This window comes from Lissotriton vulgaris, chromosome 2_2 (assembly GCF_964263255.1).
Source record: "Lissotriton vulgaris chromosome 2_2, aLisVul1.2, whole genome shotgun sequence".
Lineage (NCBI taxonomy): Eukaryota > Metazoa > Chordata > Amphibia > Caudata > Salamandridae > Lissotriton > Lissotriton vulgaris.
Genome location: NC_141688.1, coordinates 130829328 through 130857153, shown reverse-complemented (window position 1 = coordinate 130857153; position 27826 = coordinate 130829328). Strand labels below are relative to the sequence as shown.

At 47.3% G+C, this 27826-nt stretch overlaps 1 protein-coding gene across 16 annotated transcripts in view; it reads left to right on the top strand.

Moving 5' to 3' along the window:
* Positions 1 to 396: 396 nt before the first annotated feature.
* The window catches only part of TPM1 (tropomyosin 1), a 43992-nt gene continuing 16562 nt past the window's right edge, over positions 397 to 27826 (top strand). The window contains exons 1-10 of one of the 16 annotated variants that reach the window (XM_086959465.1): positions 537 to 746; positions 5415 to 5540; positions 5730 to 5855; positions 17201 to 17334; positions 17428 to 17545; positions 17971 to 18041; positions 18717 to 18792; positions 19308 to 19370; positions 19714 to 19783; positions 21091 to 21244. In XM_086959465.1, coding sequence (XP_086815591.1) covers positions 633 to 746; positions 5415 to 5540; positions 5730 to 5855; positions 17201 to 17334; positions 17428 to 17545; positions 17971 to 18041; positions 18717 to 18792; positions 19308 to 19370; positions 19714 to 19783; positions 21091 to 21173 — 981 coding nt within the window. In that variant the 5' untranslated portion in view covers positions 537 to 632 and the 3' untranslated portion in view covers positions 21174 to 21244. Of the gene's footprint in view, positions 747 to 5414; positions 5541 to 5729; positions 5856 to 11261; positions 13040 to 17200; positions 17335 to 17427; positions 17546 to 17970; positions 18042 to 18250; positions 18327 to 18716; positions 18793 to 19307; positions 19371 to 19713; positions 19784 to 21090; positions 21245 to 22539; positions 22815 to 27826 lie in introns of those variants that run through there. The other 15 variants (XM_086959464.1, XM_086959449.1, XM_086959448.1 and 12 more) reach the window with 15 other exon arrangements.

Genomic DNA, 27826 nt, shown 5'->3' with positions numbered 1-27826 from the left:
GGGGTGCTTCATCTCCATTTCCACAGTGACGTCAATGCCACGCTCGTGGCGGTGTAACCCGCATCCCGGGGGGTGGAAATCCCATGCTAAGAATCCAGTTATTCTCAGTGTGTCCAAAGTCCCATAGTTATAGCATTATTATAAGACGCACTCCCCCACCCAAAGGCAGGCACCCTCCGGGTCTGAAAGTCCCACCCTCCGGGTCTGAAAGTCCCACCCTGCGGGTCTGTGTGACACCCTGGGCTTCCCTCAAGCCCCACCCTCCGGGGCAGCTCGAGGCGAAGCGCCACACCCCCTCCCCCTCATCCCGTCCTGGCCGAAGTTTAGAAATAGCGGCCCCGACCCCCTCCACCAGCCCTCGGCCCCATATATAGTCACATCCTCGGTCAAATGTTTGACGGCAGCGAATGGGCGTCGGGTCCCGGCGGGCGGGGGGCGGCGGGGGCCGGGGCCAGGCCGGCGCTTCCAAAAAAGTCTAGCGCCCTCGGAATGCGCCGCCCCCCCCTGCCGCCGTACTTATAGTGCGGGAGGCCCGCCTGGCCCCGCACTCCGCTCCCGCCTCCGCCGCAGCACCAGCCGCACCGCGCTCCGTTCCGCTCACCGCCGCCCGGCCCACCACTCCCGCCGCCGCCATGGACGCCATCAAGAAGAAGATGCAGATGCTCAAGCTGGACAAGGAGAATGCCATGGACCGGGCAGAGCAGGCGGAGGCCGACAAGAAGGGGGCCGAGGACAAGAGCAAGCAGGTCTGCACCCAAGTATCCCTCCGCCGCCGGCTCCAAGGGCCCAAGGAGAAATAGTGCGCCGGGCAGGGGGGTCGCTGGGGACCCAGGCCGGGCTGACAAGCCACTTAAGGAAAAGTTAGGGGGCTCACAGCCTCCACCGGCGCGATCCAGTCAGCAAGCATCCTCACTGCAGTTAAGCGCCCTAGCACCATGGTCAGGTCCCAAAGACGTCTTTACTGGCTGCTTCTGAGGTCTGGATGGAGCCCAGCACCTAGTCTAAATAGTGGATTTTTATCACTTTACTGGTTCTATTTCTTCTTCTTGCTTTTTATAAATGGATCCAGGCACCTAGAATACGTTTTGGGATTGTTTCCACGTGGTGTGTTTCTGGCAGAATATTGGGATACTCTAAAAGTCTTCAATTTGTGATTCAAGAGTGTGAAAGTGTATATTCTGAGATAGATTGCACCAGTTTGGGCTGTGCTTAGCTCCAGAAATGGAGAAAAATACAATTATATATTGATGTCATCCCGTCTGCGAGTAACTATGGCAGTGGACCGTGCGGATTGGGGATTCGTACACTTTTTGTATGTGCCTGTGGTTAGCTGTGCGCTTTAAGTGCCTGTGGTTAGCTGTGGCAGATGAATTCGATCTGCTGGAATGTATGTGATTCACCCCGTGGGTATAGGGTTGCAGACCGGGCTGTGGGATGGACTCATCTTATCCTGTCTGTGGAAACCTATTTTGCTGAAATATATTTTACCTTGGGTGTAGTCTCCCTTTCAGGTCTCTGAAGATGATGCAGACATTCATTGTCCAGCAGCCCCCCACCGGCTCTCCCTCTCAGGGTTGAGGGTGCCCCGTACATGGATGCGCCCCGCCCTCCACAGCTCCGGAGTGAGCGCCAGGGTTGAAAATTATGTATTTCCCATAAAAGGTGTTATTCCGAGAGTTGCAATGTCAAGTCCTTGCAAAATAGCCGTACTTTTAGATAGAGTGCCCTCTGTTGAGGAGGGGGTGGGATGGGGTGATCCTGTAACATATATAGCGCCTACCACCCCTGACCACGCGTGACCGGTGTGTAACAGGGTCACCCCCTCCCACCGCCTCAACAGAGGGCACTCTATCTAGAAGTCCATCTGTTTTGCAAGGACTTGACATTGCTGTAACTCGAAGCGGCATGAAGAAGAGAAAGTTCCTGAAAAGAGACATCCGTTCTAGAAAGTTGGGTGTTTGTTGGGGGGTCCGCCCCCTCGTTTGTCATTTCAGCTTAACCCTTTGTGGCCCTCAGGGGGTCGTTGTTCAGCAGCAAACTCCAGTATAGACGGGGGCACAGGAATTCCCACGAACCAGATGTGAGGCTTGAAAGGGCGGCGGGCGAGCGCCATCCCTGTGCGGGAAGTCCCAGGTGGGAGGACGTGGGTGGGGGTTGTGTGGGAAGTGAAATGTGGGGAGGGCGGAGGGGTCGTATGTGCGAAGAAGGGTAGCCCTGTCAGTGTGTTCCAGGAGAGTTTTAGTAAGAAAGAGGAGCCATATGTGTGGAAGAGGGGGGTCTGTGATTGTGTCTGAAGGGGGCCCTGTGTGTGAGGGGAGGATAGCCCTAGGTGGGAACTCCCGGATGGATTGGGGGGGGGGGGGGAGGCGCTGCGTGGAACCGGTGGGACCTGTGCCTGCGAGGAAGGGGAGCATTTGTAATTGCATTTATATATGGCTGTCTGCCCCTGAGAACGCATCAAGGCGCTTTTCGGCGAGTAGCACGCTACTCCTGAACCTAAAAGGATTAGTGGTGAATTACTATATGGTTCTGTGCTTGGGGTGAAGTGTCTGAGAAGAGAGGGGCCTTCTGTGGGGGGAAGCAGCCCCGTGCGAGGAAAAGAGAAGAGTGTATATGACATCCTAACAAAGTACATTAACCACGAGATATGTAGAGTAAATGCAGTACCTATGGCAGGGTAGTAATTACCATAGAGTGCAGTAACTAAGGTGGGGTAGTAAGTACCATAGAGGGGTAGTGATTACCATAGAGTGCAGTACCTAAGGTGGGGTAGTAAGTACCATAGAGGGGTAGTGATTACCATAGAGTGCAGTACCTAAGGTGGAGTAGTAAGTACCATAGAGGGGTAGTGATTACCATAGAGTGCAGTACCTAAGGTGGGGTAGTAAGTACCGTAGAGGGGTAGTGATTACCATAGAGTGCAGTACCTAAGGTGGGGTAGTAAGTACCATAGAGGGGTAGTGATTACCATAGAGTGCAGGAACTAAGGTGGAGTAGTGAGTACCATAGAGGGGTAGTGATTACCATAGAGTGTAGTAACTAAGGTGGGGTAGCAAGTACCATAGAGGGGTAGTGATTACCATAGAGTGCAGTAACTAAGGTGGGGTAGCAAGTACCATAGAGGGGTAGTGATTACCATAGAGTGCAGTAACTAAGGTGGGGTAGCAAGTACCATAGAGGGGTAGTGATTACCATAGAGTGCAGGAACTAAGGTGGGGTAGTAATTACCATAGAGGGGTAGTGATTACCATAGAGTGCAGAAACTAAGGTGCGGTAGTAAGTACCATAGAGGGGTAGTGATTACCATAGAGTGCAGGAACTAAGGTGGAGTAGTGAGTACCATAGAGGGGTAGTGATTACCATAGAGTGCAGTAACTAAGGTGGGGTAGCAAGTACCATAGAGGGGTAGTGATTACCATAGAGTGCAGGAACTAAGGTGGGGTAGTAATTACCATAGAGGGGTAGTGATTACCATAGAGTGCAGAAACTAAGGTGGGGTAGTAATGACCATAGAGGGGTAGTGATTACCATAGAGTGCAGTAACTAAGGTGGGGTCGTAATGACCATGGAGGGGTAGTGATTACCATAGAGTGCAGTAACTAAGGTGGGGTAGTAATGACCATAGAGGGGTAGTAATTACCATAGAGTGCAGTGCAGTAGCTATGGCGGCGTAGTGATCACCAAAGAGTGCAGTAGCTATAGTGCGGTAATGGTTACCATAAAGTGCAGTAACTATGAGGGGAGCTGTACATAGCAGATGAATATAGAGTTAATGGACTCTTTGTGATATCAATAATATATCACTATAGAGCACAGAAACTCTATGGGGGTAGGTATAGGGAAATCATACACTGTGCAGACGCTATGGGCCTCGTAGAGGGAATAGTCATAGAGTAAAGAAAATGTGGAGGGTACACACGGGAAACACTATAGTGTAGGTATAGGGAAACAATATAGGGTATACTGGCTATGGGGCACATGTAAAGGAACAATCTAGAGTAGAGTGATTCTATAGGAACTGATCAGTGAGTGAACTAGCTGTAGGCTCTGTTTAGGGGCATCGCCATTGAGGACAGCCGGTCCATAGCACCACTCACCATCTGAGCCTACAGTGTAGAATAACCCCATTGAGGACAAAGAGTCTATAAATTCATTATATGCAAACTCCATTGAGACGGTGAGTCAGCAGGTCCTGTAGACGAAAGCTCAATCGAGGACAGCGAGTCCGCGGGCTCTGGGGATAAATTCTCCATTGAGGACAGTAAAGCCACAGGGCGTGACTATGATAGCCCCATTAATAGACGCATTCCATGAGGCGGAGTCTGCAGAAAGCTGATGTGTTTGAGTGAAGTTGTGCGTCAGAGAGATGGCTGTATCCTCACTCCTGTAGCATCATTTTTTGGTAGATTGTGAGTGGTCCCTTTGGCAGGGGTTTCCTGCAGCTCACCCCTCCTTGTCTTCTGGTACTATGTATTTTGAGAGTTAGGGGGGTCTCCCTGGTCACTGTGTGCCTGCTGGGCACCCCTCCTTTGCCATTTATGATATGTGGCATGTGAATTGGTCGTCTGGATGACTTGTGTTTGCCTGTAGTTGTCATGTTTTGACTGAAGTTATGTAGTGTGTGAGGCTGTAGATCTTACGTTTGGTTGTCTCCACATTCGCCGTTCAGGGCTGTTATGTAGTGTGTGAAATTGTGTTCTTTCCACGCATTGCAGCCTGTAGTTATCCCTTCCTTCACTTGTGATGACGTGTAGTGTGTGAGTTTGGGGCCTTCCTGTGCAGCGTGTGCCTGTAGCTATCCGCACATTCACCAGGCCTGTGATGTTACCTAGTGAATTGTGGGGTGTGTCTCTGCAGTGTTTGAATGTAGCAGAATGTGAAATATGATCTATTCGTGCATGGCAGCCTTTAGTTCTCCCCTGTGATGACGTTTAGTGTGTGAGTTTGGGGTCTGTGTTGTTATGCAGTGTTAGGTCTGGGCCCTGTCTGTGCATTATTCGCCTGTGATAACGTGTAGGGTGTTAGATTGGGGTACCCCAGTGCACAGTGCGCCTGTAGTTCTCCCCTTGAGCATGGCCCATGGTGTTATGCACTGTGTCATGCATGGGCCTTGTCTGTGCGTCATTCCCCTGTGATGACGTGCAGGGTGTGACATCGGGGTATCCCTGCGCACAGTGCGCCTGTGGTCCTCCCCTTGAGCAAGGGCCGTGTTATGCACTGTATCAGGCCTGGGCCCTGTCTGAATGACGTGCAGGGTGTGATATCGGGGTATCCCTGCGCACAGTGCGCCTGTAGTTCTCCCCTTGAGCATGGCCCATGTGTTATGCAGTGTGTCGGGTCTGGGTTTTGTCTGTGCACCTTAGCCTGTATCTCATGCTGAGCTCTCCTGTGCCTGTGATTCTGTGTGGTTGTAGTTAGAGGAGGAGATTGTGCAGCTGGAGAAGCAGCTGCGGGTCGCGGAGGACGAGCGGGACAGGGTGCTGGAAGAGCTGCACAAATCCGAGGAGAGACTGCTCGCCGCCGAGGAGACGGCGACTAAGGTATCCTTCCGCAGTGCCACTCTCTAATGCTCTTCTTTCTCTCTCTCTCTCTCTCTCTCTCTCTCTCTCTCTCTCTCTCTCTCTTCCTGTCCGCCCTCTCCCTGTCTGTCTGTCCGCCTGCCTCTTCTGTCTCTTCACCCACGCTGCCTCCGCTGCACCCCTCCCCCCGCACACCTCACCCGCCCCCAGCTGGAGGACGAGCTGGTAGCCCTGCAGAAGAAGCTGAAGGGTACCGAGGATGAGCTGGACAAGTACTCCGAAGCCCTGAAGGACGCCCAGGAGAAGCTGGAACTGGCCGACAAGAAAGCCACAGACGTAAGTAGAGCACTCCCTCCCCCCGACACCCCCTGCGAGCACCGCTACCGCTGGACCCCCTCGAGGGGGACTAGGCACCCGTGCATGCGTCACATGGCACCAAGATAGAACCTTTTACATGCATTGATAACCAATCTCTGTTTCAGGTACTTGCAAAGAATGCCCGAGGTTTGGGCATCTGATACCCCCTCAATCAAATCCACACACACAGCTATGCATCTGGTGGTGCAAACTACGGTGGCTTAGTGAAGACAATACTTGTCAGGAGATAACACATACAGCTAGGCATCTGGTGGTGCAAACTACGGTGGCTTAGTGAAGACAATACTTGTCAGGAGATAACACATACAGCAAGGCATCTGGTGGTGCAAACTACGGTGGCTTAGTGAAGACAATACTTGTCAGGAGATAACGCATACAGCTAGGCATCTGGTGGTGCAAACTACGTTGGCTTAGTGTAGACAATACGTGTCAGGAGATAACGCATACAGCTCTGCATCTAATGGTGCAGAGTACAGTGGCTTAGTCACGACAATACTTGTCAGGTGATAACACACCCATACAACTATGCATCTGGTGGTGCAAACTACGGTGGCTTAGTGAGGCCAGTAGTTGTCAGGCGATATACATGTCTGTTGTGTTGCACCTAAATATGAGGTTGCAGACCCTTTCTTTGTGATGTGGCCTCTTGCAGTCCAGATGTCCCTGGCCATAGAGTGTATGCTTGCCTCCTAGGCCTCGCAGAGCTATATTAGTGCACATAATGTATCATAATCGTCGATTAATACCATTGGTCACTTTATGCCCAATTAATTTGCATAATTTTCACTTCTAGTCATCAATATAGCACTCCCTGTGCTGCTGCCATCCCCAGTGCCCATGTGCCAACCAACTGGCTGTCCAAGGGTTAATGACGCGAAAAAGTGTAGTTAACACAATGATTGGCACATCAGAAGGACACGAGGGTGGACAGCTGATGAAAGCTCCTAGCATAATTCAGAGCAATCTCAGGGGTGGCATCTGAAAACAGAGTGCAAAAACATACTGGGAAAATATAGAATTCAAAACATAGATTACTAAAATGTCGACCATATCCAAACATCGCACCACAAAAATGTTCACCTGTGCTTAGTCCCACCATCAAGCATTTGCCAAAAATATATTAGAGCAGGAGTTAAAATACAAAATTAGAATTGTGTAAACTCAGTACTTCGGCAGTGTCTGTTTTGTTTTTATTTATATATTTGCATAATGTGTCTTATAGTCTGTTTTCACATTGAATCATGCCTGGTTTACATTGGAACATCTTGTGATTTTACACACATCAATGGAGACCTTGATCTCACTGCTGAGGGCCTGACCTGCAGTTCCCTGCTTCCAACAAGCGAGGGCGCCTCTTCGTTCTTAAGGGAGCACTTGCAGTCCTGTTTCTTCAAACACCGGAGGCGCTCATGGAGTGCTGGGCTTGGGTCTGGCCACCACGGTGCCCCTCCGTGCACAGCAGCTGAGGCTTCTGGGACACATGGAGGCTCGGACGCACCCAACAGGTCCCGGTAGACGGGGGGTGGCAGCTGTCATTCCATTGTGTATCTTGAGATGAGAGCTCGGCCCTGGCATCTGCCAAGGAGAAAAAATAGAGTGAGAGTCAGCAAGGCGGAAGATGACACCTGCTGGCTCTGCAGTCTGAGGAGACAGGCAAGGAGGCCGGGGATATATATAGTCTTTAGCTTTATATGGTCTAGTCTAGAGCTCCTTCCCCACCTGCTCGCCCCCCAGAATGCCTTAAGTAGGAACGTTATTTCATTTTACGCAGAATAGTTCTCAAATTAAAATATCTAGACCTCAGTGAGAAACACAGGCTACTAAGACCTGAAATAAAATTAAATGACATTTCGAGTTATTTTATTTAGCCCTGAATTTTAACACGTATCAAATGTATACGTTCTCATAATGTTGGCAACTATAGAAAGCATGGTAAACAAAATTGGATAAATTAAAACATGCCCAAGATCAACGTTGTCAGTTAGATTAGCTGAGCCAGGAGTAAAATCAAGGACCATTAACGAATAAACATGCTAGCCCATACTTTGCAGTTTCAGCTGCCATCAGCCACGCTTGGGGTGGAGGGCATCTCTTGACGGAGCCCCAATTGACCTGCTAAAAGACATAGTGGAAAAATGTATTCCCAACCTGAATACATGTGAGCTTGAAAGGGCAGCGGCGGTATTCTGTCGAAATGGAATTCGTGAGCGCATGGCTGGCCTAAAAAAACACCGGCTTCTTGGAATGCCCGGCCCCTGTGTGTGCTGTGGGCAGGCTGCCCTCGGAGGCGGTTTGTTTAACTTGATTAAGACGCTGCATATAGATCCCGGCCTAGATAGTCCTTATAAGGAAATGTATGCGGCCTCCTTGGACAGGCCTCCCGGTGGAAGGCAGGCGGCCCGGCCGGGGCACGCACGCCCTTCAGTGCCGTGCGGGCTCTTTGCAGCATGCCCGTGGTTTAAGGGAAGAGACAGCGGGATTGGCGGCTTGTATGCGCCAATAAAAGGAGGAGATTGTTCCAGAGCCATTTTCTCCCATAAAATCGTTTGCCTTTTTGAGGCTCTCCATGGCTTTCTTGCCGTTCCTGTTCCGCCATTGTGCCTGACTCTGCCCTGAAGGGGAGGGGGCATGAATGGGCCATTGTATTGTCCCTACGCAGAGTTTGTTCTGCTGGGGGGAATATTTGTAGGATGGAGGAATGCAGGGCCACCCATGCCAGGAGCTCTCCCCCTTTCAGCCAGGATCACATTACACCCCCTCCTGGACGGTGAAACCTGGCCAGAGCCGACTTCCTTTCCAGCTGGAAAGAGCGAGGCATCCCGACCGAGGGGTGGGGGGTCGAGGGGGGGGGGGGGGGCTCTGGTGCCTCGTGTGAACAAAGATAATTAATGCTGTATGTCCTTAGAGTTGCACTTTCACCCAAATGCCTTTAATTGATAAGATTTAGATTCGGTTGTAGGCCAATCCAAATTGACTTCGATGTTATCGACCCTAGTAGAATGAAAGACAAGAAATAAAAAACAAGTATTACAAACTGATATAGTTGTATTCTGCATTCCCCAAGCAATCATATTATTTTAAGCAACGTCCTTCAAAATCTTTACGCTATACTGCAGTCTGACGCAGGGCCATTAAACATTGTACGGCTTTTTCAACTGCAGGTCGTTTTTAATCCCTCAAATAAACCCTAGACTACATGAACTACCTTTCAAGTCATAAAGTGTGTGTGTCCTTGTTGCACTTAGCTATATCATGAGGTTCCTAGAGTGTCTGCTGTTGGAATATCTTCAGGGCTGCTCTGGTACTTCTCGCCAGGGCTGTGATACTTTTTGGGTGATAGTACTGCCACTTCCCCCCCATGGTTGTGGCAGCACTTCCCATTAGGGTGACGATCGTTTTAAGTGATACTGGCACTTGTTATCACCGTTGTGATAATGTAACATTTGTAAAGCGCTCTGATACCTTTCCAGGGCCTAGTTCGCGCTATATAAAACGTTATAAATTAATAAAAATAATGTGTAAGTGACAATACCAGCACTTCTCATCAGTTAGGATCGGTGTATGTGACAGTACTGGTACTTTTCACCATGGTTGTGATAATGTGTACGTGACAGCACTTCTCATTGGAGCAAGGATCGGTGTATGTGACAGTATAGGCACTTTAGGTGACAACACCAGCACTTCTCAGAGCAAAGATCGGTGTATGTGACAGTACAGGCACTTTAGGTGATAACTCCAGCACTGCTCATTAGAGCGAGAATCGGTGTATGTGACAGTACTGGCACTTTAGGTGAAAATACCAGCACTTCTCATTAGAGCGAGGATCGGTGTATGTGACAGTACTGGCACTTAGGTGACGATACCAGCACTTCTCATTAGATCGAAGATCGGTGTATGTGACAGCACCGGCACTTTAGGTGACAACACCAGCACTTCTCAGAGCGAAGATCGGTGTATGTGACAGTACAGGCACTTTAGGTGACAACTCCAGCACTTCTCATTAGAGCGAGGATCGGTGCATGTGAAAGTACTGGCACTTTAGGTGACAATACCAGCCCTTCTCATAAGACCGACGATCGGTGTATGTGACAGCACCGGCACTTTTCACTATGGTTGCGATAATGTGTAAGTGATAATACTAGTACCTCTCATGCGAGGAAGGATCGTTGTATGTGACAGCCCCGGCACTTTTGATCAGGGTTGTGATCATTTGTAGGGGACAATGCAAGCACTTCTCATCAGAGTTGGTACCGTTGCATGTGAAGATACCGGCACTTTTTCATCAGGGTTGTGGTAGTTGGTATATGTCATTTTAAGCAGGGTCGTGATCGTTTTAAGGAACAGAGACAGCATTTCTCGGCTCACCAGAACGGTTACAGTTCTAGGAAGCAGTACTGGCACTTCTCAGTGGTGCTGTAATGATGTATAGGGGGCATAGTGCCATTACTTCTCAGCACGGTTGCTGTGATGTTAATGGAGCAAGCTGCACTTGCAGATGTTAGCAGAACTGCTGTATAGTGAATGGGCATAAGCAGCTCTTCTCAGGAGCTATATGCAATAGGACAGTGCAGGCTATTTTCAGTATAGCTGGTAGAATTCCCATATGACAGTGCGAGCATCTTTCGTCTGCGTTTCTACGCGTGAAATGGGATAGTATTAGTAGAGGCAAGATGGCGCGGTTAGGCAATGTTCTATTCTTCGTTGTGACCAATAGAGTAACTCAAACTGATGCCCCCCACCCCCGCCAGCAGAATGTGACTGGGGCCCCCTTACTCTCCCATACCACACAGTAATTCATTGACCTTAGGCTGGATGGGGCCCCCTTGAAGGGCCGTGGGGCCCCCTGCACCGCAGAGGCTGCAGGGCGCTACGTTACGCCCCTGGTTGTGACGGTACCCGCCAGTACTCCCGAACAGAGCAGCCGAATTTGTTAGAACTGTACCCGCCGTTCTCAGCGGCGGCTTTACACTTCAGTGTGGCAGAGCTGGGGCTTTGTAGTAAAGGCGTTATACTCTACTGGGACAGCGCCGACTCCTCATAGCAACGCTGCAGTATTTAGGGGACGCTACGGGTATTGTTGGGTAAAAGAAAAGTGATGCCTTTTGTACTCCCGGATCTCAGCAGGAAGCCGGCGTGTTACCCAGAAGTGTAGCTTCAATGACAAGCACGTTCGTGAAGCATCACCTTACAAAACCCGACGGCGAGAATGCATTCCATTCAGGCTTGCATAATCACTCAGTTTCACTCCCTCAGTCCTAAATGCCAAACGGATTGCAATAAGCCTTCAATGACATTTACTCAAACACGCACGGTCAGCAGGTGGCGCTGCAACTCCTTCATTGCAGCTTCAGGAATTTGCATTATGCCCACTCTGCTGCTACAGAATGCAAGACCTACGCCAATGAGTGAGGCTGCCTGTGCTCTAATGTACTTATGTATTCAATGTTATAGGTTTGAGCATATTTGGTTTGTTCCTAGATATGAGACACGCATGCAATGAACGAGAATCCGATACGGGAAGCTCATTCTCATGAGACTCTGCACCAAGTGAAAAGGAAACTTATTACCTTTGTCTGCGTCCCAAAGTATGTGTCTCGCTCAGCGAGTGAGACAACAACCACAGCTGTGATACACCGCACACTAAGTGAGACCTTAAGTGTTTGTTTAGGCGGGTGTCTTCACTTCGCAATGATAATGTCATGATAGGAGGAGTATCTCAGGATCAGGTCTTTGAAAGAGCAATGTCTCACTTTTAACGAGAACGTGAAAATATACTGCTCACGTTATTTGAAAATTATGTATGTTCTTCAATAATGCGGTTCAGTGGATTCCAGGCACTGCAGATCATGCTTAAAAGCTAAATAAATAGAAGGGAATTTTTTTTAAAGAAAGTGGCTAATGATTCTACACAAGGAAATGGTGTCTTAAATATTCTAGTCAGAATTAACTGGGTATTAACTGGGTTCATGGGGCGTTGAGACTCAGTGAAGTTCCTGGAGATGTGGCAGATCAGACAGGTGACTCACCTGGGGCCAAGGACGTTCTAGTCCCACGTCTAAAAAGTCCTCACTAATCCCAGCCCATGAGTAGGAGTGGTGGCCATCTTGGAACGGGAGATATTCATTTCAAGGGAAACAATTCTATCCACTTAATATGAGTGAATGGTACCTTCCCCTTAGCCAGCTGGTCGCTGGTATTTTAATCAATAATCGCCTGACAAGTTTACATTGAGCTCACAGGGGAAAATGCGTGGCCAATGTGGCTTCTCCACTTTGCCAACAAGCAAGCCATGTTCAAGTGGGCTTATTGTTTCTTGGTTGCTAAACCATGAAGCGAGGCATCCCCATTCAGTTAAAATGTTAACTTTCACAAAGCATACTTTAATGTGGAGGAATCAACATAGTATTACTTAGTTCACTATTCGCAAGATATTTTAAACCATCTTTAATACAGGTTTGGTATGGTATGCCCGCTTAGTACAAACATGATTGTATTTGGATATTTTTAGAGACATTTTTTAGGAGTTTCATGTACACCTCTATCTAGGTATCGCAAGCCTTCTTAGAGGTACGCGGCATTGAGACGCGGGCCTTGAGGCGGAAGGGATGAGGGGCGCACTAGTCTTTCTTCTCTGTCGCTCCTGCGACTCCGCCCCCTCCAGGAATGCACATCCGCGTCGCTCTGGGCAGCTAGGCGTGGCGCCCCCATAAAGTGCCCGCAGCTGAGTTTCTCTGGGTTGCCGGTGCGAGCGTCCGTGGGGTCAGAGGGCAGCGCGGTTACAGGTGCGGGGGCGAGACGAGCTACCCGGAACCGCACCGTCCCTGCCTCCTCCGCCGTGAAGCGCGGCTCTCGCGCGGACTCTGCCAGCTCAAAGGTTGGGTTGCCGTCCTCCGTGCGGACCTGTCCAGGACTTTGCCTCTTTCGCCTCTTCCGGTGTAGACGCAGCAGCAGCCGGGGCAGCCCCTTCACCCGCCCAGCTGAGGCCCCCCTGCTCCCCGACCTGCAACATGTCTGGGGGGGGCACCTCCCTGGACGCGGTGCGCCGGAAGATCCGCGCCCTGCAGGAGCAGGCGGACAACGCCGAGGCGCGGGCCGGGTGCCTGCAGCGGGAGCGGGACACCGAGAGGCAGCAGCGGGAGGCGGTAAGGCGCTATAGTGCGCGGGGGGGGGGGGGGGGGGGGTAAAGAAGGGCCCCAGAGGTGCGTGCGTTACTGTATGCAGCTGACAGAGGACATGGGGGAGGGGCAGAGGATGCTGCGGGGGTGGGAACGGAGTGCCATTCAGAGACACCGCTTCATGATAGACCTACAGTAATCTAGTAAAAGACCGGGTCTAAAACAACATAGATGTAGGCAAGCACTGCTTGTTTTGGGGTGCTGCAAGTCATTAAAGGGGGGGGGGGCAGTGAGCCCATATATAATATTGGATCGTGACTGTATCCGCTGCCCAGTGTCCCTTGGACTGCTGGACCTGGTGCTTACTCGAAATTGCGTACTCTAGTCGTGGACACTGGGTAGGGAGGATCCGAGGGTGACTCGATCCGCCCCCCCGACCCCCAAAGTGTATTTTAATTCGTTTGGGGGCCTTGTATAGTTTACACATGGGTTATGTATTATAGTACATTTCTTTGGCTGTCAGTAATGAGCTTATTCGTAGTAACTACTTCTTGTAAATTCTATCTGGTGACCATGCAGTGGTGGGCGTTTTCACTAGATTTCACCAAGGGGTGTGGTTAGGGGGTGCACACTAGAGTGAAGCTGTTGTGGGTTTACTCACGGGATTATACCTAGTTTGTGCGTGTTGTAGCGACCCGGTTCATGGTGGGGCGAGGGTTAGGAGTACTGTCACCAGTTTGCCTATTCATGCCTCCACTGTTTAAGCTCACTAATCGGTGTCAGATGTTTATGGTCGTGCCTTTTGGCCACCTTTTTATCCGTTGCAGTGTATGCCTTCACGTTGGGTTATGTTTTGTGTTTTTTTCTCTTTTAAATTGCGTTTACCTAGCAGTTGTACTGACCTTTTTTTGTGTACCCATTTCAGTTATTTGTGGAGAGTTTTTGTGGGCAGTGCCTCTGGCTTGAACTACTTAGATGACTAGACTGAACCAAAAGCAACATTGATACGCTTCAGAGTGGACAGCCAGCACGTTCCTCATAAACCGAAGCTGTAGCATAGTGTATCTACTTGATACGTTCATGGTCTGACTCGCTTTTGATACTTAGTACCAGAAGCAGGTTTGCACTGCTAGCTTGTTTCGTTTAACACAGCAAACAACTTGAGGCAGACACCATAGTATAGTTGATGCTTAAATATGCGCGACGGTAGCCGTCGAGTTCCACAGCAGGAAAGTCTCGCATGAACGTAAAATTCCTGGTTGCATGCACTTGGGTAAGTTGCCGGCACTTGGGTAGCGGGCGTGACCTTCCGCCCCGAGTCTCCCAGCAGTCTAGAAACCTCGAATTGGTTTACGTGCTGGCCGTCATGGAATGAATGTTACATGTGACCTGAGCTCTTTACTTTTTTTTTTTAACTACTTCTTCGCTTTTGAATACTTTTGTAATATTTTTGAGGCAGGCACCCACTGCGTTGGTGGCACACGTCTGGTTCTGGCTCCTAACATGCAGTCACCGTCGAGTACCTGCCCAGTTTGCTTCATAATCGCTTTGACCCACTTTCTCTCACGCCCTGCGTGTACTCGGATTATTGGACGTCCATTCCATAATAACCATTGGGCGTTTCTGGTTTAATGCAGCAATAAATGTTACCCATTTAGCCTGGTTGTGCGCAAGCAGCAGTGTAGGAGTTAAAAGTTGGGCATGCCACAGTTTTACCTAGAATGAGGGGAAATAAGCTGCTTATTCATGCAGCGAAAAAACATGGGACCATTACAATGAACGTGCGTTGCTTAGTTTATTTGAAGGTTCTGTATTGGAAGAATGTAAGCTAAACAGATTCACTGAAGCTAGGCTAAAACATCCTTTAGATTCGTCACACTATTTCATAGTGTTCGTTCTTATAAGCAAAGCATTTACTTTCTTGTACGTATTCTGGGAGAGAATAATTTTCAGTGAAAGTTTTCCACCAAGGAGCAAATGAATGTCACGTTAAAAGTGATATGAAGTGGGTTGTTTGCTGATGCTTTGGACTCCTTTAGAACTTTATGGAGCCCGATTTTCCATGTCGCAAAGCTAGCGCAGACTTCCGCTCTGCACAATAAATTATTCTACAGTCCAGGTAGGAAAGCAACCTGTCAGGTTCTTTGTGCTAGTGTGGTGGAGTACCTTCTGATTTTACCTCACAGGAGCATGTTGCTATTCTGCTGTCGGGTTTTTGTGCTGAAATAGTGCACACTGAAACGTCTACTGCTCAGCGATGTTTCTCGGTCTGTTTGCAGAGTTGTATAAATAAAAAGCCTATTTTTTTCTTTGATTCGGCTGTGCTTTTATTGTTGCAGTTTGGGGCAAACTGCACCCCGTTCTCTCCCCTGCCCACCACCACACAGTTAAATGCCTAGTTTTGCCCTATGTGCTTATTTTGTCAAGTACGCCTTCGTCAATGAGGTGAAGTCCTTGTATAGCGCCTAGCGATACCCCATGCACTAACTAAGCACACGGTGTTAACACAGAGCCCTGGAAGCCGCATTATGAATGGGCCTTCATGAGAAGCCTGTTAAGGGCCTGGCAGTGCCATTCAATGTCAACACTCTTCCTTCTCCTTGCCTTATAAGGGCTGAAGCCCTGCTGCCGACTCCTGTGTCTGGGGCAGCTGAGTAAGTTCCTGGTCATAAAACAGGAAATTATAACTTGACAGGCCGTCCTTCTGGTTTTTAGGTATGCGTCTCCTGCAAAAGGCATTTCTCAGCTCAAGTCCTATTGGGCCGCTCCAGCTAACATTTTATTCCTTTAGAACTAGCGTGTCGGGATTGGTTTTGCTGAGATTTTTTTTTCCTAAAAGGCAGCACGCTGCGATTAAAATGAAGTTTCTTTTCCCCGAGGCACAGTTTTGCTCTTCTGCTAAACATCTGGCCTCAATCAAGCTTCAGAACCCTTAAATTCCACCCCAGCCCTTTATAAAGAAATGTGGCTGAACGGCGAGAATGCCATACAGCTTGTGATGTTAATAATGCCCGAGATGTAGTGGGGCCTCCAGGTTTTTATTGTTATAACTTTGTTATAACTTTGCTACACGTGCTCCTAAGTTTACTGATTTTTCTTTCCACATAAACTAATCAGTATTTCTTTATAGGTCAGTTGACTCAGCACATCTGTCTTACTCTTCGGTAGGTTCTGAGTTGGGAGGTATTGAGTGAATTGCTCTTCAAATTCACTCAGTAGCCAGTAATTCAGGTAATAAGCTGTACACTATAGGAGTAACCGCAGACTTCAGTTCTCTGCAGGCTCTTAATGGGGTACAGATAACATGTGACTACAGTGGCGGGGCTAAGGGGAGGATCCATGTGGAGAACACTGCAGCTAAATGCATATTGGGGAGCCTAGGGTACCCTAGTGCCTCGTCAAAGTATTTTCCATGCAGTGTGTTCACACACCCCTAGGGTACTAAGATTGTTGTAATAGATTGAGGACACATGGAGGGATCATTTAGGTATTATTTCAAATAACTTTACTATTCAATCTATAATGGCCTATTGACGTTTCATACATTGTCCATCACTCCCTTTTTTCATAAAGACACTTGTTTTTGAGGAACCCATTGCCTGAATTCCAAATGACAGAACATCCTTGTATGAAGCAGGTGGACTTCTGAGGGTTGCCCGTGGCAATCCACTTGTGTATGGAAGCCACTGTAGGCGATTCCCTGATGCACCCTTCTGTGTAGCAAGATTTAGCAGCCATTAATATAACAGAGCAGATATGATGCTTCTGGTTCAGAGGACGTTTAACTTCAGTGCGTTAGGTGAGCGTGCCAGAAGGTACTAACCTTAAATTGTTCTCTCAGTTGTAGTGCCGCAGCAGGCCTGTTTATATGCAGTCTTGAATGCGAGCTAGTGTTTGCATGATAGGCATAGGAATAGCCAGCCTCAGGATGTATGCCCGAATGTATTGTTAGTTTTGACCGGTTGTACCTTGATTAGCAGCCACACTTCTGTGGGCCGGTCTTTATTTTCACTGCTTCAATTTTTCTATATTTGTCTGTTACCATTCATGACCTTAAAACGGTTGTTTCCAGGAAGCATTAAGGGAACCTGTATGAACTGTTGTGACACATGCTCGTTGTTGCACCAAACTTTCTTTATGCACAGTGCTGAGTGCTTGTTTCTAACCGCTCCTCTGGTCCTTCACTAGGCTGAGGCTGATGTCGCCTCCCTTAACAGGCGTATCCAGCTGGTTGAGGAAGAGTTGGACAGGGCCCAGGAACGTCTGGCCACAGCCCTGCAGAAGCTGGAGGAGGCTGAGAAGGCAGCTGATGAGAGCGAAAGGTAAGGATTTCTGTCGGATTAGAGGGGATGTGGTGGAGTGTCTATCTGGGCACGGTGCAAAGGATAACTCTACTGCTTCTTGTTAACTCTCAGAGGCATGAAGGTCATTGAGAACAGAGCCTTAAAAGATGAAGAAAAGATGGAGCTGCAAGAAATCCAACTCAAAGAGGCAAAACACATTGCTGAAGAGGCTGACCGCAAATATGAAGAGGTGAGTGAGCCTGCAAAAGTAGCTTGTCCAGGGTGGGCCTCCTGCAGCCTCGTCATGCTGGAGTACTGTGTTTCTGATTCTTACTCCTACCTCTCCCCTTAAATCACTTACGTTTGACATTCTGTCCTTGTTTGCATCACAATTTCACTTTAAATTAGTTCCCCACCAGACACGTCCTTGATCTCTGCCAATATCTTCCACCATTTACATATCCCACCTGGAAGGGTCACTGGCTAGTTCTTTCTTGTCAAGGATTTCCTTGAATCGGGGATATTGACACCAGTGCACCCCAGACATTCTGTGGAGGCCAGCAGCCTTGACTTCTATTTGCATTGGTTTCTTGTCTATTCTCAAGCCACGGTTTTTTTGTCTGTTCCCTTTGTGGTTTTGCATCCTAAAATGTTCTGATTGGCTGTTCCCCATAGGTTGCCCGTAAACTGGTCATTATTGAAGGTGACCTGGAGCGTGCAGAGGAACGGGCAGAACTGTCTGAAGGGTAAGTAATCTGTTGTCTTGCCGCCTTATGCAGCAGAAAGGTAACATTCTGCATGGCAATGTCGCAGCCTATGTTTTGGACCCACACCACATAGTTTACTCCCTTTTGTAGTAATTAGTCACCAAAGTAAATGTCTTGTTTTCCACTGCATGCCGTACCCCACACTGATTTTATGAATGGCCTTGTGCATTTCATGTGTTCACTAACAGCGAATGCAGAAAGCTGGATGAACAGTTAAGAATAATGGATCAAACGTTGAAAACCTTAATGGCTTCTGAAAATAAGGTACTGGTACCGAGCAGCAAGCCTGCACCTCTTACTCTCTTCACAATCTGGTGTTTATTCACTTAAACTCAATCCAGTGGCCTCACTGCATCTGTTTGCTTTCCTCGCATCTGGCTTTTTGGCTGCTTGCTTCTTTTTAATACCTGTACGATAATCTTGTGCATTCATACTGTAGCTGCAGCATTGCATTCGAAGGCAAAACGTCAGACTTTTGGCGCCTGCATTTCCTGCAGGCTCTGGTTTACGTTTTGGTTTTCCTTGCAACGGTGTTGGCTCCTTTTGCTCTGTGAATGGTTTTCATTCTCCCTATCTTTTCTCTATTTTTTTTCCTGTCCTTGATTGTATCTTCCACCCTCCCATTTCTGCGTTCTCTTTGGGGCAAATTTACAGCAAATGTGCTGAGCTTGAAGAAGAGTTGAAAACTGTGACCAACAACCTGAAGTCACTGGAGGCTCAGGCTGAGAAGGTAGGTCGGAGGTGTCTTCCGCTTGCAGTGCAGGAATAACATTTCATGTACCTGATGCTGTTGACTCGCAGCCATGAGATGGCTTTTGAGTGAGCCCTTCCGCTCACCAGCCTCCTTAGTAAAGCGAGTCTGGTGCTTTATTGGCACATGCAGGCCCTTGGGACTAATTCTCCTGAGCAGGCCCTATGCACATTTAGTGATGTCTGGGTTCCTATGTACAGTGTTAACTCTTGAGATCCGAAGGGTGGGTGTCACATTTTTAATAGATCCAGTGCACGAGGAATGACTCTAGAGCGTGACCAGAGTTCACCCGAGCTTGGCCTTTAGGTTTTATGATCCGTCTTGTGCTCAAGTTTTGTATTACTCCTAGTTCAGTTGCTTTTTAACTCCATAGTGTGCTCTAGTTGGGTTGTCCCTGTGCCCCTGTAGGGTGCCCCTAATTATAATATGGTCCTCAATGTGTGATCGGCCACTGGGATTCAAGTTTTTCTAACTTTAATCTTATGTGCCTGCAGTACTCCCAGAAGGAAGACAAATATGAGGAGGAGATCAAGGTCCTGACCGACAAGCTGAAGGAGGTGAGTGACCTGTCTTGATGCCCTGCAGTCAAGGGAACATCATATATTTGGAGGTGCGGGGGTATAAAGTAGGTGCTTATTTCAGTAAAATCTAAATCTGCCCATTCATTAATCTGCACTGATGCAAGTGCCTCGCGACAGTTGCCAAGTACTCCGATTAATGGTCCCCTGGATTGGTTCCTGCTCTCTCCACCCAGATCATGTTATTGGGTTCTTATTCTTGTGGTAGGGAGAGTTTGACTGTACATGCAGTCCTGTAGAATGTTAGCAGTGAATCTGTTTGTGTGCGTCCGCATCCTCGCTCCAAACCTTTTTAATGTTTGGTCTGGCATTCTCTTCCAAGGCTGAGACCCGCGCAGAGTTTGCAGAAAGGACGGTAGCCAAACTGGAAAAGAGCATTGATGACTTGGAAGGTATGTTTTCTCAACTTATATTCTGTGGTTCGGGTCTTCATTGGTTAAACTGTTTGCTGATCCTCCATGCCTCGGTTTGTGTTTACAATTTCATATGTTTTTTAATTTGGGCTCCTTCTTTGGCTAGTTTCCAGCTCCCCTGCCCCTAGAAGTCAGACTACTTTAAGTGAGAGCTGACCATAGGAACAAGGAAGGGCTCTTTTGAATTAAACGGGTACAATGACTGGGCAGGACTACAACCATTAAATGTTCTGCATTGCTAACTTGTTGCATCATTAAAATGGGTCGTCCTTCATGTATCTGATGCTTATAGCCGTTTAAAGACCTTTAGCCATAGGTGGTGGTGTCACTTATGGTATGCACTGAATTTACTCCAGAAAGGACCACGGCTGTCTACCTCCCGGTTGTGCAAAGGTCGACCATCAAGTGGTACAGATACTGTAGTTACATCATTTCCCTGAGCGTTTGTCAGTTTAGAGCTGCAGTGTTCTGCAGAAGGGTTCAGATCCGTTGCAATTATGTCTAATACATTAAACAAATGTTGCCCATTCTTGATACAAGTGAAAACTCCAATAACGAATGAGTCTGGTTAATTGCCACGGTCCTGCATAGGGCCTTTGCTGCCCCTGTAGAGAAGGACGCTGCATATATAATCTAGCCCTGTTTATGCCAGATTACTCGATGGCACTTTGTTTCTTCCCTATAAAAATCTATTTTTTAGCCACTGATGCTAAATTGAATATTCAGTCGCCTAATGGTTAGTTGCAGTGAACATCATTACCTGGTTGGAGTGGTCATTTATACCGACGGATAGCTCCCAGGAAGATGGTACCCTGGAAAGTCTTTTAAGCACCTGGTAGGCCCAAGGCCTTTAAGCTTAATGACACTTTATTTGTCAGCCAAATATGTAGGAGTGCAAGAGGCCTGTACAGGGATAAAACCGCTGGAAAGCAGCACTTTGGTTGCACGAACCGCTCTCCCTAGGACAGTGGCTTAGGTCTTGTACGCTTTTTCTAAGGAGCTTGTTTTATTTTCTATTCCATGGTTTCAGTTTCTAAAGAGTGTTTTTCTGTTTCATTCTGCTTGTTCATGCAATATTTTCTCCTTTTTGCTAATTTTATTTTTTCTTTACTTCTGTTTTTCACCTTGTTGTTCTGGCTGACTGCCTCACCATTCCATTCTGTGCACTTTCCCTTTCTGCTGCCTCGCTCTCTCGATGGCGTCCCTCACTGCCACCTCCTTCCATCATCACCTGGCCTCCCCTCTGCATCCTCCTGCTTTCCTCCATCCTCCGTGCGTCTTTGTAGACGAGTTGTATGCTCAGAAACTGAAGTACAAAGCAATCAGCGAGGAGCTGGACCATGCTCTCAACGATATGACTTCAATGTAAATGTTTTCCTACTGTGCTTGCCTGCTTCTGTACCCTCATACTTGCCTAATAAACTCACTTCTATCCTTTTACCTCTAATGTGTTTCCATATAAATCCTCCTTGTTCTCCTTTTTTCACACTATTTTATCAGTTTAGTTCACTTCTGTTTTGGCAAATGTGAAATGTGCAAGTGCCCTTATTTTTTTTTTTTACCCAAAATCTGACCTAGTCAGCTGGGTTTGAGAGATGGCCTCAGAGTAAAGTCTGAAGGAATGAGAACCTGGCCTTAACTTCCCTTAATGTCGGATGCTAAGGTTGAGCGAACTGTGCTCTGTTCCGGATGAGAAACAGAACTACCCTTTCAGTTTTTCTTAGTATCTGTTCAGGTGGTTATCCCCAAAGTAAACTGGGATTTTCCAAGTTTTTGACGACTGTGTCCAAGAAAGTTAAGAGGGAGCAGAAAGCAATTTGTAATGTAACGTGTGGGTTAATGTCTGCAGTGGCAGGCCGAGTAGGAAGCTCGTCTGGGGAACGCAGGATGAGATGGGCAGAAATTCCTGGTATTTCTTGTTAGAGGGGGAATGTCTTGACTGTGAATTAGGTGGCACTTTGATTTTATTTCATACTGCCGTTGTCAAATGCTGAACAGAAGTCAACTAAACGTTCTTTATATGCAAACAGTCAACCTATGCAAAACTGATTTTTCTCACATGCACTAATTTTGTAAAAAAGAAAACAATAAAATGCGAAAACCTAAACATGTGGCTCTCACCAAATGTTGATGTTTATTTTTGTAATCCAACATATTTGGATGGATAAATATTGGTATTAAGAATTTGGTTGGAGCCTGTGTGTACGTGGTGTGAAGGTTTTGCATTTCATTTTTCCACTTCCATTTTTCTTTTTAGCCGAAATTAAAATCTGACTAATCCACAAACTTTTTGTTGCCTTCAGTTCTAACCTTTCCTTTCTATTCCTTCAAACTGTGTCGGTTTGAGCCGAAGAGTACACTTGCATTGTAATTATTGCACTAACACGCTGCTGACCTGGAAGTGGACTTTTCCTATTGATATGGAACACTACTGAATCTTGCTACTCTGGTCTTGCGCTGGCAAGATGAATGGTCTCCGCTTCACACCTGGACAGTCATCCTGTGGCTTTTTGAACTCACATATGACTTTGCACCCAAGCGTATTACTTCACCCCTGCAGCCCACCCCAGAGTTTCCCAGTTTCCTGTTGTGACAGTATTTCACATCTACAGGTGTGCTGTGATGCTCACTAATCTGAACCCCCTCTGGCATGCTTTTCCCTTGAAATTTAGCTTTTTCCCTAGCTAAATGGTCTCTGGATCATGAAATATTTTTCCACCTTTATCTTCATCCAGATAAACTCCTTCAAAGGCCTCCTCCCCTGGATTGGAGAAGCATCTTTTATGGGCTCTCTGCTGCTCTCCTGCTCTCTTCTACTAGCCTGTCCTCTGGGTTATCTTACTTTGCAGCATTGGCTCACACCAGGGGCCTTGCTGTGTCTTCCATTGTACAGTAGCACAATATCATTCACTGTAAAATAAACCACCTCTTGTATAAACTGTATCGGTTTGCTATTTATTGATCATTATTTATTACTAAATGATTCACATTTAATAAACCAAAAGCTTGATCTCCTGCTGCAAGTTTATTTTTCTTTGTTTTTTCTCTTAAGCCAAGTAGTATTGTCTTAATGACTGCAGGTGTTGAACGGTTGCTATTCAGTAGTAGTCCATGCACATGTTGGTACAGCTCGCAATGACTAGGAGTTAGCCTATACTTTTATTTTTCTGAGTGGTGAGAATCCCAACTTTTAAAATGTACATGTGCTGCCACATTGCACCCATTGTCATCCCTGCATTCCAACCTCCATGGACATGTTGACGTTTGTTGCTGTAATTAGCCTACTGGTAATCTTGAACACATTTAAGCAAGTACAATCTTGTGAAGCCTACTTGTGACTTTATCATTTTGTGTGCTCTGATCACCTGTTTAGATGTCCAAGAGGTGTGTGATGTACTTCCTCTGTCATTTAAATCTAGAGGTTTTATGTTTATAGAATAGTTCCACAGTCTCACCGGGGGACATTAAATTGATCCCTATATAGTTCTGCAAGTTCTCATTGCACATATTGACAGTTATGTTCTCTTCTGTTGCAGTCCCACTGGAGCTTCTCGGAGTGCAATATTTAATCTGTTTTGTCACTTAATCGTACTGTAGCCCAAGATACATCTGGTGCAGTTTGCAATTTGATCTACAGTCTTTACCCATCTTAAAGACTCCTTTCCTCTGGCTCCTGGACAGTCCCCTAAACCGGTCATGCTACACGTAACGTTTTGAACACTTAAAGATTCAAGATTTTTCAAGATTTTTATTTTGGGTGATTGGTCTTTTTAAAAACAAAAACCATTACACCAAATAACAGTATTAAATAATACTACTACATATATACACATAGAATAGCTTGCTTAATCATACAAAAATAATCCTCATCTTTATTTTGGCATCATGTGCCATAAAAGGTACAGATAGCAATAAATATAAAACAGTAAATATTAACATATACAAGCATTAAAACATGTAAAAACAATGTACAAGTAGAAGGACCAGCCTTTTGACATTATCAGAAGATCTAACTCGGGGTTTATCATTTAACGATTTTTCATAGGTCCCCATTTAAAAGATGTCGCCTCTTGTGCCAGACGGATCCCAAGTATTTGGCTAAAGCAAAGACAATGTGCCCAGATCAGTCTTAAGAACCCTGTATGCCTGCAGGCAATGGGAGAAGCCCAAGTTTTTACATAATGTGATAATCAATTTTCTCCGTGCCTGCACATATGCACTACAGAAAAACAATATGTGCAAATCAGTTTCTTGTTCGGATTTGCATCCTGGGCAATGAGACTGGGATGGTTCGGCCCATTTGCTAGTATGGGCCCGTAACGGTAAACTACCATACCTCCATTGGAGATAGTTTCCTAATTGATGTTGGGGATATGATGTCTAGGACAGTTTCGTACCTATAGCTGTCCTTAATTATTAAGAATGATGACGTTGGGGTGCCTGGGGCAGTTCCTTGCATATGGGTAGCAAATTTACTTTCCTGATACTGGATAATAAGCTGCCTCCATGTAACCCCGTGACAAGATGTAAGCGGGTCAGACCATAGGGTAGGAATTCCCAAATTCCCTGATTCTTTCTTAATAAAATTTAGCCAGGGAATTTTCCCGATGTTTGGTAGAGTAAGGATTTCTTGCAGTTCTAACCTATAATTCGCTAACTCGGGTACTGACCAGATCCTGCGCCAAAATAACAGGGGCCGCAGGCCCATGTCTTCATCAAGAGGTCCCTGGCCAAGTCGAGTCTAATAGGCAGCAGGGGTTGCTAGAGGGAAGTGATGGGACCTGTCTGATAAAATTGTTCTCGGTTACTACCAGATCGCGGTTGCACTTGTGGCCCCAGAGTTCGCTTCCATACATAACTGCTCCCCTAGCTTGTGCTCTATAAATCTCTAGGGCGGGACCCACCGGCTTGAAAGTGAATTTATTCTTGGCAATTAATTTGATTCAGCCTGCTATTTGGGCCAGCTTTAATTGCGCTTTCTCCCGTTGATAAACCCATGACAATTTTTCATTTAGGGTGATCCCTAGGTGGTCAAATGTTCGAACCCTCTCTAGCATATTGGATCCAATGGAAGGAATAGAGCGAGCTCGAGATGGAGGGTTGAAGACCATATATTTGGTCTTCAAATCATTGATCTCAAGGCCATGGCCTTTACAAAATGCCCCGGCCATTGAGAACTCGCTGAATCCCCATTGGGGACTTGGAGAGCAGCAGGGTGTCATCGGCGAACATAATTGCGGGCACCCTGCTGCCTTCAAGTTTGGGAGCATCAGTATTCTCAAACCCCGTTCAGATGCGCTATTACCCCGTTGACAGAAAGGCAGAACAGTCGGTGCAAGCACACAGCCCTGCCTAAGTCCCCTGTCAACGGGGAATTTGTTGGACAATATTCCCTCCCTGCCACATCTTACCTGGGCGTAATTATCAGTGTGATCTGATAATCTTAGTTAATAGGTGTTGTGGCACCCCCAAACCAGAGAGCACGGACCAGAGTTTCCTATGCGGTACCAGACCGAAGGCCGCTCTTAGGTCAACGAATACAGTGTAGAGGCTGCCACCCTCCAGCTGTACAGTTTTCCAAAATATCATGGTAAGTCGAAAGACTTGGTCTACAGTGGACACTTTCTTCCTGAAACCCACCTGATATGGGCTCAGGACTGAGTGATCTTGGGTCCATTCTAATAAACTGTCCAAGATCAGCCTAGCAAAAATATTTTGGGGGACGTCTATTAAACTAATAGGCCTGTAGTTGGCTGGGAGCAGAGAAGAGCCCTTCTTGAAGATGGGAACAATCTCTGCCCCCAGCCAAGTAGCAGGCACCGGCATCCCCTCCAGGATTGCATTAAATAGAACCTGTAGATATGGAGCCCAGATCATAGGTTCATTTTTAAATGGGTCACCAGGGAGTTTGTCCAACCCGGGGGCTTTTTCAGTGGCAAGTCTGGCAATAGCTGCGCCTACTTCTGCCAGACTAATTTTGTCTGTGTCCAGAAGTGGCATAGGGGTCGAGAGCCTATCATCGGATCAGCTTGAGCCTGATTAGGGTCCATGTCAGCCTCAGTGTATAGAGATCTGAAATGATCTTCCCACACACTGGGTGCGATATTGGCCTCTACGGCCGGGGTAGGGTCAGCCGAGCCATTTTTGACAATCTGCCAAAATTTCCTGGCGTCTTGAAGTTTGAGCACATCAGTCATATCTGCCCAATTACCACAGTCCCATTCAGACTTAGCATTAGCAATGAGGCATTTATACTCCCTTCTTAGTTCTTACCAAGGAGATATTGTGCTGCTCTTCATAGCCGCAAGTAGATCAGTTTTAGCCTTTCTACAGGTGGCATTAAACCATGGGGCGCAAGTCCCCCTTCCTTTGCCTCTGCTCCGGGTTCAGAACATCAGCTAAAGTGGTGCACATCTCTAGGTGGAGTACACCTAGTTCTCTGTAAGTCTCCTCAGGCGAGAGAGGATGGTGTATAAGGTTGTCAACTTTTTGCAAGACAGGAGCAACCTTTGCGTATAGCCTCTGGATGTCCTGGGGATTTCCGACAATTTTGGACCAGCGAACTCTACGCCGGTTTGTAATCTCTGGTCCGCACAGTCATTACCACCCTGTTTTTGGGTAGTGACACCCGGGAGTAAAATTTTTGGAATCGGCGCATTGTGATCGCTGTCGACTCGAAGGGTTACATTAAAGTCCACAATTCTGGCCCATTTCGGAATTTTCCACGAATATATAATCCAATCTGGAATTATGCCCCAATTTATTAAAAGTTGGTTTAGGTGGAATATCGCCACTCACCCGACCATTGCAGGCCCGTAGGGAATTCGTTAGGGTTAGGCAGGTAATTTGCATTGCTAGTGGCGACCAGGACTTCACTGATTGACCAGCCAGTTTTGGGATTCCCCATTGTTCATCTTCCTCATTGGATGTACCTTCTAGGAATGATGGAAGGGGCTCAAATTGGCAATTGAAGTCTCCCCAACCACATACGGAATACCCTTGGGGAATGTGCTCAAACAGCACGAGTTCCTCGCTAGTACTAGAAACTTTTGTTATGCCCACTGGTCTTGAATAGACCTTTATCAATGTCAATTTTGTTAAATCAGACCATTCCAAGAGTACACATTAAACATCTAGGGAATTAGTTGGTAGAGCCATTGCTTTACAGCCCAGGTGGGAGGCCACCCAAATAAGTGATCCACCTGACGGGCGACCCTTCCCCTTCCAATTCGCCCCAATTGCGAATGTATCGAATCCTGCACGCCGATGGTCCTCTCTTGCCCATGTCTCTTGAAAGAGGCCTACGTCCTGTAAATCTTTAAATGCCCCCCAATCAGGGAGTCCAGTTTATTAGCCAGACCTGCCAAATTCCATGAAAGGAGGGAGATGGAACCCCTATCGCAATGATCTGCATTAGGACGATTAATCATCCCATTTACTGCTAGATCGCCCAGGAAGGACATAGGCTGCAGATTATTCTGGTTGCGCGGGATGAGACTTCTCTTATTGATATGGGGGCAAAGTTTCTTGCTCAACCTGGGAATAGTGGGCTCACAGTGCCCTTCTGCTGCCTCCCTGATGGCTTCATGGTCCACCTTCCCCCCCCCCCCCTCCCCACTAAAGGATTACTAGAATTTGGCTGTCGGGCAACTATACCTGGTGGCGGTCGGGAGGCCGCCCCAATTGCCCCTGTGTACTTGTTCCCTGAAACCCTGTGGACCCCAAGTACCCCAATTTTCGTTCCTGGAGGGACGCCCTACTGTGTGCCAATTACTGTCATTATTCCAGTTGCGTGTTAATCCGCACCTGGGGGGATAGAAGGAAAGACGTTGTGTTGCGATCCCCTCATATCTATCCTGAATGTTCCAGGTGCATATATAGTCAACAGTGAGGGGGTCCGCAAAGTTAACCAATATGCAATCGCCATGTACCGTTTTTCTTTCATAGCCCACCCATGCTACCCTACGCACTGTCAAGATCTTAAGGTTCTGGGGTAGGGGCCTGTTTGTATTTAGCCAATAT